General features: G+C 48.3%; 1 protein-coding gene across 2 annotated transcripts in view; it reads left to right on the top strand.

The window, feature by feature from the left end:
- Window positions 1–12,448, top strand: part of Eefsec (eukaryotic elongation factor, selenocysteine-tRNA specific) — a 225,863-nt gene that overhangs the window by 195,149 nt on the left and 18,266 nt on the right. For both annotated transcript variants that reach the window (XM_008828555.2, XM_029561324.1), the window contains one exon: window positions 7,152–7,308. In XM_008828555.2, coding sequence (XP_008826777.1) covers window positions 7,152–7,308 — 157 coding nt within the window. The remainder of the gene's footprint in view (window positions 1–7,151; window positions 7,309–12,448) is intronic.

The following is a 12,448-nucleotide window of genomic DNA, read 5'->3' as shown; positions in this document are numbered from 1 at the left end:
TGACCTGGAAGGGGTGACAGCTCATCCTCTTGGAGGGTGCTGTCCAGAGTGACAAGGAAGAGAGGTGGTAGAGTCTGGACTGCACTGCTGCCAGTGAGTGCTGAGCATGGTCTTGCCCTCCTGGCTGTCCTCATCACTGCATCTGGGGCTTCTGGGTATGTTGGAAGATTACCTGCCCCATATGGTCCTCCATCCCCCACTGCAGTGTGACACCCACTAATGCAGACTCTGTTCTAGTGGTCATTCTGCTGTCGAGTCTTAGTGTTCTGGCCAATATAAGTGCCCTAATCCTAAACAACCTGTGTCAGGAAAAGACTGAGGCTCAGAGAAGTCCCTTCCCCCAGGCCATGGTGCTGTAAGAGACAGGGCTAGAACTCCAGCTTTCCAAAGCCTTTCCTTGCTGGGAGCATAGGGGCTCTCTTCACCACACTGGAGAGCCCTGCTCAGAGCTCACTTACACAGTGGCTTCCCTTCCTGTGTAGTGAGCTACTTGATGCTTCAGAACATGGGCAATTCCCAAGCTTCATCCTGGGAACCAGGCCTGGAAGAGAGACACATGTAATGACATAATTATGTGCACCAGCAGCCAAGTCCCTGCTCAAAAACGAGGAACAATGGAGCCTCGCCTGGCATGGCAGCGAGAGCCTAGACTTCTCTGCACAGCAGGTCCATCCAGTGACCATAGGCTGGTAAATGAAGCAAATTACTCACTCTAGCAGTGAAAGTCCCCACTTGGAGCTATTATGACTGCTGGCCTGTATTCACCATTGTCCCCAGGAGGCTGGCAGGGTTGAGGCTGCTCTGCACCCCTGGGCTAGTCCTCCAGGGCCACTGAATCAGCCAGTTAATGTTGGCCCAGGGGAGCCTAGATACCAGAGAAAGCCATGCTAGACTCATTCACAGCTGTGATACTTCCCTTGCCCTTGGGTCCTGTACAGGGTAAGCAGAACCAGGCAAACTTGGGGCTCTGAGCAGCAAGAGGAGCACCCTAGGTTGAAATGGGTATTGCCACACTCCCTGGCTGTGTGACTGTGAGCAAGTCACTTAACTTGACTGAATTTCCAGCTCCCCCATGCTGTGTCTGTCTGGCCACCTCATCCCTCAGGGCTGGAATATGTTGCTCTTTCACCTGATACAGGGGAGGGAGTAGGAGAGAATAGGGGACAGAGGACCAACAGGGTCTATGGAAGACTGCTTGCTTGTGGCCTCCTCCTTTAGTGCCACCCCCCCCCAGGAGTAACCATACCCATAGTACCACCCTAGTTCACCCTCGGTCTCCTACATGGGGCTGATACAAATGCAAAGATAGTAGGAACTGTGAGCAAGCAGGACACCAGTATCCAGAGACTACAGTGGGTCCTTGGTGGGGCCTGCAGTCCATCTTCACCCTTTCTGGACTTAATCTACACTTGGAAATGAAGACACAGACATTACTGGAGGGAACAGCATACCCATTCAGTGCTATTGTGTCTTCTGACCAATCCATAAAACAAGAAAGCAGGAGTGACAGAAACACTTCCTTTGAACTTAAAATCCTTTGGAGCTTTCACTCCTGCCACAGCAGGACAGAGGCTAGCTGGCAAGATGGAACCCCTTAAGCCTCTCCTGAAAAGGTCACAAAAGCCCACTCCCTCCACACCTTATCCTGGATACTTAAAACAATATTGTGGTAATGTAGGTCAGAGAACAGGGCTTCACACATACCTGCAGCCCCATAGGCCTGGCCACCCACCACTGTTCAGTCAGACAAGAACATAAGTACGTGTGGAGCTCTCAGCCTCCACTCTCAGCCTTGTTTATGTAGCACTAAAACAAACTTCAGGGTCATCGCTGTCTGGAATGAAAGCACTGAAGCTTTTTGAAGTTCCTCTGAAGTTAATAGAATTAGTCTACCCCCTTTGCAAGGCCCTGGCTTGGGGAGAAATGGGTCCTCCACTGTCTTTGGTATTTGGCTTATTTAAGTTAATATTTTATAACCAAAAAAAAAGGGAGAGAGGGGGCAGTAAGGAGTCTTCTGAAAGTTATTGCTAATATCATGCCCATCACCCAGCTCTGTCATTAGGAAGCCAGGCCTACTGGGCAGCTAGCTCTGGTCACCTAGGTGCAGTGTAAAGTAGACAGCATCTGAGCTAGAATCTGCCCTGTGCTCTTTTTTAAATTTTTTAATTGAATTTTTGGAAATTTTATACAGTATAGTTTGATCATATTTAGATCCTCTCCCATCTGTACCTCCCCCCCTTACTAGCACCCCACCATTTCTGTATATATGTATATGTACCATATGCATATATGGTCTATAGAGTCAGTTTATATCTCCAGATGCCCTCCAGTGTGAGTTCATCCACTGGAGCCCAGTCAACCTACTAAGAGGCTTATCCTTAAACAAGAGTGAATATCCTCTTCCCAGCAACCATCAGTTGCCAGTAGTTCCTTAATTGGGGTTTCTTAACCCACTTCCCCACGTCTATGCTGAGATTTTGTCTGACTTGAGCTTATGTGGGACATGTCCATATTGTCACCATTGCTGTGAATTCAAATAGTAACTGCTCAGCTGTCTGGAAGACTGTTTCCTTTTGGTCATCCACCTCCTCTGGCTCTTAGAATCTTTCCACCCCTTCTTCTTCAATGATCCCTGAGCCTTGGAAGGCAGAAGTTTGGTTTAGGTGTCCTATTCAGAGATATGCAGTCTGCAGCCTTTAATTTTCTGCATATTGGCCAGTTGTTGGTCTCTGTGTTAATCACCATCTTCTGTATAATGGTGTTTCTCTGATGAAAGTTTGAGAGATTCATTTATCTGTGGGCATAACAATAAGTCATTAGAAGTCAGTATAATACTATATCTGTCTAGCAGAATAGTTATATTAGATTTTCTCCCATGGCCTGTGGGCTGTCTAGCCTTAGTTCCTAGGGATATCAGTGTCAGGTATGGACTCCATCCTATGAAACAGACCTTAAATCCAATTAGAAAGTAGTTGGTTATTCCTATAATATTTATGCCGGTGATGCACTGGTGAGCATGTCTTGCCAGGCCAGTTGTAGCTCACAAGATTCACAGCTAGGTAAGGTTCATGCTAAATTTTCTCTTTAGGTAGCTTGCAGAGCACCTTCCAGTGCTATGAAAGCTGGACAGTAGAGATGAGGCTTTGAAGTCATCACCAGCTTGATTTCTCCTTGTTCTTCAGTTCTTGTGTATGTCTTCAGCAATAGGGTTGTACTTTGAGGTTCTGGTGGGTAACCAAGAACAGTAGGGCAATAACCAGTATTGTTTTAGGGTCTGTAGGACCCCTGGCCAACAGTTTCAAAAGATTCCTAGCATTGAACTTTTACTTTGCTAGCCCATGTTGTCTAGCAGGGACAGTGTATCCCTGTTACAAGGTAACTCCTTGTAATCTCTTTTTGTAATGTGTATATTTATACTTCAAGTACTTTTTATAGTGGTAGGTTTCCATATGGCTTTTTCTAAAGGCCTTTAGTATTAATTATTCCTCCCCATATTCCCTCCTTGTCCTGAGCTCTTCTGAAGACAACAGAGAACACTGCCCAGTGTTGGCAGTGGGCCTTCTCTAGATGAGTCCTCTTCCCCTGGTCATATCACAAGTGGTGAAGTTTTGCCCCCAAGGAGCAAAGAGACACCTAGCTTCCCACTTCTCCTTCCCTCAGTCCATGCATGGATGCCTGTGCATCCCCTCATCAATTCTGAGTGAACACATGCTTACCAAGCTGTGTGAGGTATAGAGTGTAAACAGAACAGTTTTTCTTGAAGGACTTTGTTTTCTGAAGGATTAAATGAACAAGCTATCAAGTCAGATTCAGAACCAGAGTTCCTCAATCCTGGGGGTAGAGGAAGCTACTTGAAGCAGGGTACAGAGTGGAACCTAGTTGAGTAAAAAGGAGTCCCCCAGTGGACAGAGAAAGAAGATCATAGGCAAAGTTTGAGGGGTATGGCAGAGAGGCCTGGGAAGCTACAGGGTGACAAGTTTAACTTGATGGTGATAAAGGCTTCACAGATGTGTGCACATGTCTAAATTTACAAGTGTTGACTTTTAGTGTGTGCATGTGATTGTGTGGCTGATATATGTCATTGAGGCTGTTAATAAATGAAAGACCACAAATGAGTGAGCACAGGCAGGGAATGCTGCTGTGGAGGACAGGGCCTCATGTAGGCAGTAACCCTGCTCTGACTTAAGCAGGGAACAGGTAAGTTGACAGGAGTATGACACAAGGTCAAATTGTAATCTGAAGGCAGACAGACAGGGTGAAAGTCAGAGGAGCCAGAGGGTTGCAAGCTCACCAAACCCTGAGATAGGAATCTAGACCTGTTCTGGCTGGCCATATATACCTAGAGGCCCCACAGATGGTAGCTCAATGTGACTTGGCATTGTACTCTAGATACCTGGAGACATGGCAGATATCTATGGGGAGAATGACTAGGAGGGATTTGTTATCTGGTCCTAGTAATGCTTTCTTTTTTTAAAGACAGGGTCTCACTAGTAGTATATAGCATAGGCTGACCTTGAACTTTCTAAGTAACTCAGGTTCTCCTTGAGCTCATTGTTATGCTCCTGCCTCAACCTTCTGAGAGTTGGGATCACAGGCCTACACCACCATGTCCTGCTGGTGGTGCCTTTTAAAGATATTTTCAAAGTAGGCTATAAGTGCTTGGTCCAAGCAGTGCCTTTTTTATTTCCTGGTCACTGTGATGCTGGAGCGGGGGGGTCTGTGTCTCAGCTATATCTGTCCCCAAAGAGGCTCAAGCACCCTGGGCAACACCACCAGCTGCTACTTCAGTGTGGAGGGGAACTGCATAAAGCTGGTTGCTTATTTGGCTTTCAGCACAGGCTTTGCAAAGGGCCTGGAAAGCCTGGGCTGGGTCTTCATGTGCTGCCTTTCAGATCCAACCCCTCTTAGTAGGCTGAAGTCCCTGAAGGTGAGGTTAAGAAGAGAAGCCCAAAGAAGATGTGACAGTTTGTGGCAACAGAGGCTGATTAGGGACAGGAGGTGGCCTGAATACCTTTAGTCATGGAGACATAGACTTCTCAGGTTGGCACCATTGGGCCAGTTCAGCTAAATGTCCAGGTCATGCCAGGCTTGACTACAGAGGTGAATAGCAATGGACTCTGCCTTCTGGGCAGGGAGCCCAGCTCTGTACACAGACCTTTCTGTGGTTTTGGGGACAAGCTCCTGTGAAGCTCCACCCTATGCCATTTGGGATTGGGGCTGTCCATCCTGGGCAGTGAGGCGCAGCCTTCATAAAGTCTGCTCAGTGGAACTTCCTGGACGCCAGTGGGCAGGAGGCCGGTGGTGCTGGCCAGGAAGGCTGAGTAGACCCACCCTCCAGGGACAGGAATTGCCCTGGAGGGCACATACTGGAGTCCTCTCAAAGGGCAAGGAGGAGTTGCTGTGTGGGAAAGAAGCTTGTGAGTTACAAAGGGCTGTGCAAGTGGAGATTGTAATTCTTATCATTGTTTGTATCCAATTCATCAATCACCAGGAGAGGAGGAATGTAGTACCTTTTATCTGCTGCTATGAATCAAGCAGAATAGGATATTGTTTTCAAAAGGGTTTTAGGGTAAATGAGACAGTTTCTGCTTTTCAAAACAATTACATCTATAGTGCTTGGCCAGATTGAGGCATCTTTAGTAGCAATGAGATGTTTCTACACCTCAGGAGGGGATAGCCCCACAGACTGGGGTCTTAAATCAGGAGAGGACAGTCCACATGCTGGAGTCTGCACCTCAGAAGGGGACAGTCCACAGACTGGCGTCTATACCTCAGGGGAAATCAGCCCCATAGGCTGGGGTCTACACCTCAAGAGGGTCAGCCACCAGAAGTGGCTTGGGGAAACGTTCTTCTACCTTTGACCATCAAGAAAGAATAGATTTGCCTGGTGAGGGTAGAAGACAGGTACTTCCCTATTTGTTTTAATTTTTATTTTCCTTTTGAATAGGTCATTCATTTGTTTATTTTTAAATCTAGAAAGGAGGAAAAGATACACAGTGAAATATACTCCAGGTACCCCATGCCCTTCCTTAGAGGTATCAGCTTTTTTTGATTCTTTCTACATAGCCCTTTTGCACATGGCAGCATGCTCTGTGCCTTGCTCTGTGTTCTGCTAGTACCCGCCCAGTGCCAGGGCCCCCTTCCTGGACACAGTGTTGCCAGTGCCAACTGTGTACCATTTGGTTGTGCTGGGTTGATCCCAGGCCTTTGCTGCCTGACACTGCTGTCATTTCTCACGTGGGCAGATGTACCCAAGGGGTACTGCTGATCCTAGACACAGTGTGGATGACTAAGAAGTCTGTGAGTTTGTGATTTCCATAGCAGTTGCCAGAGTAGGAGACATTTCTTGTCATGGGCCTGACTTAGCTGCTGGAAGCAGCATCTACAGAATGGATTGGTGAAGATAAGAACCAACCAGGAAGGGGAGGTATGTCACTCCCAGTTGTGATGAAGCTCTTGGTGACAAGACTTAGGCAGGCTGGATGAGGTACAACCAGGCTGGGTGCAGGGACATGCATGAGAAAATGTAGCTAATGGTAGAATCCATCCAGGATGCCCCAGCCAGAGGCTTCACTCATGTGTACCTCTTAGCCTGAGTACTCACAAAGAGGCAAGGGGGTGGCCAAAGTGCCCAGCACGAATATGAGCCCTTAAGGAAGGCCCTGACAGGGCAGCAGGGGCAGGGACCACAAGGGATCCTGCCTGGAACTAGACTGACTAGACTGACTGGGCACAGCAGAGCAAGCAGAGAAAAGTGGGTATGTGAGGCAAGATGACAAGCAGGGCCGCTATTCAGAGATCTCCTAGGGGTAAAGCCAGAGCCAAGACCGTGCTGCTCCAGAGAGCTGCAGGAGCCCTTGGAGGGAGAGACAGGTGGGAGATAGCTGCTGCAGTGTATTTGAACTCAAACTGCCTATCCCTCCAACTCTGTGACTCTGATCTTGGCTATAACGTGGGGCTCACAGGGTTGCCATGAGTATTGATCCATGTAACATTCATGCCTATGTCAAGGGAATATAGTGGTTATGTAGCAAACAGCTCAGACCTTTGCTCTGCTCTGTGTTTGTCTATAAGGTGGTCACAGCACCCCACAAACCCAGAGCTGGTTCTCAGCATGCACTACTAATACCTCCTCTCCTGTGTGGGGACAGGTAATGGATGACTACAGCGTGATTGGGCGCTCCCTGTTCAAAAAGGAGACCAACATCCAGCTCTTTGTGGGGCTCAAGGTGCAGCTGTCCACGGGGGAGCAGGGTATCATCGACAGTGCCTTTGGTCAAAGTGGCAAGTTCAAGATCTACATCCCTGGTGAGTGCAGCTGAATCCCTGCAGGGCATGTTGAAGCCCAGTCAAGATAGCACTGTGAACTTTTGCCCTCTGGCTAGGAAGCCTGCATGGGTCCTGAGAAGGGTCTGGACAAGGAAACAAGACGGATCTGAGCAGGGGCAAGGTCAGGGTTGAGTTTTATCCCAGTTTACCACTTTGGACACACCCTTGGCTTTCTTGTGAAGTAGGTATTGACCTTACAGAACAACTTGAGTGAGGTGAGGTAAGAGATTTCCGGGGCCTGACATCACACCATGGTACCCAGTAGATTCCAGCAAATGTGGGTTGCCACTTCTAATTGCCTACCAGAGGCCATCAGGTTCAGGGCCATGTTCGTGGCTGGGTCAGATTATGTACTTGCTTCTGGAAGTAGAGCCTCCATGTTTCATATAGTCATCCCTTTGGTCATGTGTGTGTTTGTACAGCCTGCATTTTATTGAGGCCAACTTTATATCAGGCTTATCTAGGTACTGGAGGTATGGAGCCTGTGGCCATCAGAGAAGACAGCATAATAAACATCCACAGAGAGTGTAAGATATGTGCAGAGGTCTGAGCTGTGTGGGGTATGGCAGGACTGGAGGTCTGAGGTGGGGGTGTGCTGGGTGAGAAAGACTGGAGGTCTGAGGTGGCCATGCCCTGGGTGTGGAAGGCTAGAGGCCTGGAGTGTCCATGAGCTGTGTATGTGAAGGCTAGAGGCCCAAGGTGTCCATGAGCTGTGTATGTGAAGGCTAGAGACCTGAGATGTCCATGAACTGTGTATATGAAGGCTAGAGGCCTGAGGTGTCCATGAGCTGTGTATGTGAAGGCTAGAGACCTGAGATGTCCATGAGCTGTGTATGTGAAGGCTAGAGGCCTGAGGTGTCCATGAGCTGTGTATGTGAAGGCTAGAGGCCTGATGTGGCCATGAGCTGTGTATATGAAGGCTAGAGGCCTGAGGTGTCCATGAGCTGTGTATGTGAAGGCTAGAGGCCTGATGTGGCCATGAGCTGTGTATATGAAGGCTAGAGGCCTGAGGTGGCCATGTGCTAGGTGTGGAGAGCTGGAGGTCATCAACATGAATATACTGGGGGCTGAACAAACAGGTTACAGATAGGACTCATGCCATAGCTCCTTATAGCATAGGAGGGACTGAGGGGTATGTTCATATTAATATGTCACGATCACCAGTCTTTTACCCTCCAACTCTGTAATATAAAAATTTTCAAACAGAAAAGTTGAAGTGTTTTACAGGAACCACCTCTGATGTCACCCAGACTTGCATGGTCCTCTGTGTGGCTCTAGGACTCTGAGTTGGAAAGTGAAGACAGATGTAAGTGAAGTTTAGATGAAGTAAGCAAGGTGATGTTGGTTTGTAATTTCTTGACTAGATCAACCCTAACTCCAGACAGGAAGAGGGTCTCCTTGACCACTCCCCAGGTAAGGCTAGGGGTTCCCTACCTCCCTAATTCCTCCTCAGAGGGTCACAGATAGACATTGCCCTCTCACAAGGGAGGGCATTGGTCACCAGAGGCCCTCTCTCTCTGTGCCTCTCTGCTTGAGGCTAGGAAGCAGCAGGTAGGCCCACATCAGAGATAAGGACACAGTACAGCCAGCTGCATACTAACTGGGCACACAGCTCAAGTAAGACATGACACCTGCACTCAGAGATCTCACAGCCAATTGTTCTCTATTCTACAGTATTTTGAATACCCGTGAGTTATCCCTATGCCAGGTCCAAGGACTACCAAACTGAATATAGCTCAGGTGACCCCTATATGGAGCATTCAGTTTGGATGGTGAGCTTGTCAGCTCAGGTAACCACCACAATACCACAGGCTGGGAGCGTAAACAACTGCCATTTACTGCTCACAGCTCTGGAAGTCTGAAAGCTGGAAATCCAAGATCAGACAGTGAGCAAGGCTAGTCTCTGCTTGGCTTGCAGATGTCCTTTGTGTATCTTCACGTAGCCATCTGTCCTAGTCTTGTGTAGACACCACTCATAATTTATTATAACGAACATTAATGACCTCATTGTAACTCTTTAAAGGCCATCTCCAACCACAGGCTCAAACTGGTTTACCTGGGGATCTGTGCATGTGGGTGTGGGGATACTTGGTCAGCCTGCAGCGGGTATGAAGATGGAAATTATGCAGGCTTTGTCAGTCTGTGCATGCTACCAGCCATGTTAATGCTGGGAAGAAAGGTGTGTGATGTTGTAACATTTCATAGCAAGGCCCCTGGCTGAGTCTGGAGTTTAGAAGGCTTCTCAAGAAGGTGGCATGGCTCCTGAGACTGTAGGAGTATAGAAGCCTCAGTGCCCCAGGACATAGGGATGCTATCCACCCTTCAAGTGTTCTCATCTTGTCTCCAGAACACACAGGCCAGTGTGCATGCAGCAGAAGATGCATCCTGTCATGTGTCAGTTTGTCCATGGTAGGTGGTACTCAGTTTCAACACTGTAGAGAGGGTAGTGAAAAGCGTGGGTGGACAGGGAGAATTGGAGGGATCCTGGGGCCTAGTCTTAGCTCTGTGCAGAAGCCACGCCCATGGTCACTGGTGGATCACAGTTCTGCAGCGACCCATACAGTATGTATGAACGAGAAGCATCTGCAGATGCTTATGGAAGTCAAGGTCAAGGCCTTGAGCCAGCAACATGAGACACCTGACTAATGATGTTTTGTCCTCATGGGGCTAAGCAAAGAGGCAAGAACTGCTGCTCCCTCAAAGCTTTCTGCCCTCTTCTCCCATTCCAGCTGTGTCCTATGTCCTGGTAACAGATTGAACTCAGGGCTCTAGCTTTAGCACCCTCGTAGGAGCAGTCTGGTGTAGAGAACTTCAGAACTAGCTTCTTTTTTGGTTTATTTTTAGATAGGCTCTCCCTGTAGCCCCAGCTAACCTGGAACTCACTATGTAGACCAGGCTGGCCTTAATCTCTCAGAGATCAGCCTTCCTCTGCCTCCCGAGTGCTGCGATTAAAGGCATGTGCTACCATGCCTGGCCAGAACTAGCCACTTAGTGGAACCCTAGGAGAAGGAGTTGGGGGATAGAGTGCAGTGTGACCATTCTCTCCTCCCAGAATGGAATGAGAGGGTCACAGTGGTAGTTAAGCTTGAGCTAGTCTTAAAGGTAAAAAAAAAAAAAAAAAAGTTCCACGGGCAACAGGAGGAAAGGCATTCAGGAATCAAGAAACAGAGTGTGCTAAGTCACAGAGACTGTACAGAGTATAGCACAGTCTGAGAATGCTGAATAATAACAAAGTAATAGTCATTGAACATTATGATGTGTGGGACATTGTTCTCAGTGCTTAGTGTGTTATAGTTCATTTACTTTGGTATGTCCAAAATGCTAATTTGGGAGTAATTTTAAAGCAATGGTACTCTCGTTCCCCAACAAGGTCTTACAGGAAGCCAACCAGGAGAGAAGACCCAGGATATTGCCTACTCTTCACCTTCAGTCTCAGTCCAGATGCTTGTCCTTGGATGGGTGAAGAGAAGCGAGGCATTTATTCCTGAAGGCCTTGAACTGTACTTGGCATCTGGCCTTGCCAAACCTTGGCACTGTTGGCTTTGGGCTAGGTCCTTCTGTTGTGGGATGTCCTGTGCACTGAGAGTGCTTACCAACATCCCTGGTCTCTTCTCAATGGGTACCAGTATCCTACCACAGCCTGCATAGCAGCTAGGCTGAAGCCTTCCACCTGATGCCTCAGGGCTCATTCAGAAATGAGTTTCCTCATTCAGAGTGCTCTGTAGTCTGGCTTCACAACATTTACAGAGTTTCTGTGGTTCAGTTATTAACCAAGGGTGTTTCTAGCCAAGGACAATTACTGCTGGGCCACATGCCAGGAGTAGAGAAAAAGTCTGGATAGGAGAGGACAGAATAACATACTCTCCACCACCATTGCTGGTGCTGGGCACCAGATTCTTCCCAAGGGATATGACAGAAATCATAGTATTTCCTTCTTGTAGCAGCCCTCTGGCATAGGCTCTAGTGGTGGCTGTCACAATAAGATGTCTGACAATAAGATGACACTCCTGCCTTGGCGGCCACACTGGTCCAGATAGGTGTTACACCCTCACTGCTAAAGCAGAGTTCCCAAGATAATGTCCAGAGGGCAGTGCCAAACAGAGCCAGCACACAGCATGTTGGCAATAGCTACTATACCTATAAATGTCATCTCTGTGAATCTGAGGCATTTCCTCACTCCTTCCTGTTGGGGTGCCTGAGGAGTCCAGGAGGTAAAACAGTCACAGTAACCTTGTAGTCACACCATCAGCAATCCCAGACTGAGCATTTCACCCTCATCTCTTCCAGGGTCTGAAGTACAGGCAACATGGTAAACTTACATGGTTTAGCGTCTTATATGAGGTCCACACAGTATAGAAAACTAAGGGAGCCAGAGCCCATCTTAAGTGCTGAGAATTTGGGATGCAGTGGGATGTGGGACTTGGACTGGGAACCAAGCAGGCTGCAGTGTATGGGGGACCCAGCACCTGCTAGGTAGGCTCCAGGCTCCCCTCACTCTTACCCTCATGCTCCAGCTGTATTTAGATTGGCACCTGACCTGTTGCAGGTATCCCTGGGAAGTGCCTGTGACCTGCAGAGGGCCAACCCTGAAGTGAGGTTGCCTACCACTGCCCACCAGGGAGTCAGGACCTGACTCTGGCAGCCTGGGCTGAGGGACTGTGCTGAGTTGGTGTTCATTTAGGGCTCAGAAGTTAGATGGCTACATGGCTGTTGCAGAGAACCCTTCTAACCATAGCACAACTGCTTCACAGCACAGACTGGAGCTCAGGCCTCAGGCCCTCATTCAGGGCCCACCCACACAGTCCCCCCTGTTCAGTGTGTGAGCTCTGTGTGCAGAACCAGAAGGATGCAGGTGGCCTACATTTCTTAAACCTACTCTCACTCAAATCACAGGATCACATTAACCTGAAAGGCTGGGGAAGATTCCTTGTCTTCTCATCCTAGGGAGATGAGGGCTTTTGGTTACATTTCCTTTCTCTCTCTCTCTCTCTCTCTCTCTCTCTCTCTCATGTTCGTTCCTGGAATTGCACATGTGTGTGTGTATGTGTGTGTGTGTGTGTGTGTGTGTGTGTGTGTGTGTGTGTGTGCGTGTGCACATGCGCACATGAGTGTACATTCC

This window comes from Nannospalax galili, unplaced genomic scaffold (genome assembly GCF_000622305.1).
Source record: "Nannospalax galili isolate Female #2095 unplaced genomic scaffold, S.galili_v1.0 scaffold332, whole genome shotgun sequence".
Classification (NCBI taxonomy): domain Eukaryota; kingdom Metazoa; phylum Chordata; class Mammalia; order Rodentia; family Spalacidae; genus Nannospalax; species Nannospalax galili.
The sequence above is the reverse complement of the archived record's forward strand: the minus strand, read 5'-3'. Positions and strand labels throughout refer to the sequence as shown.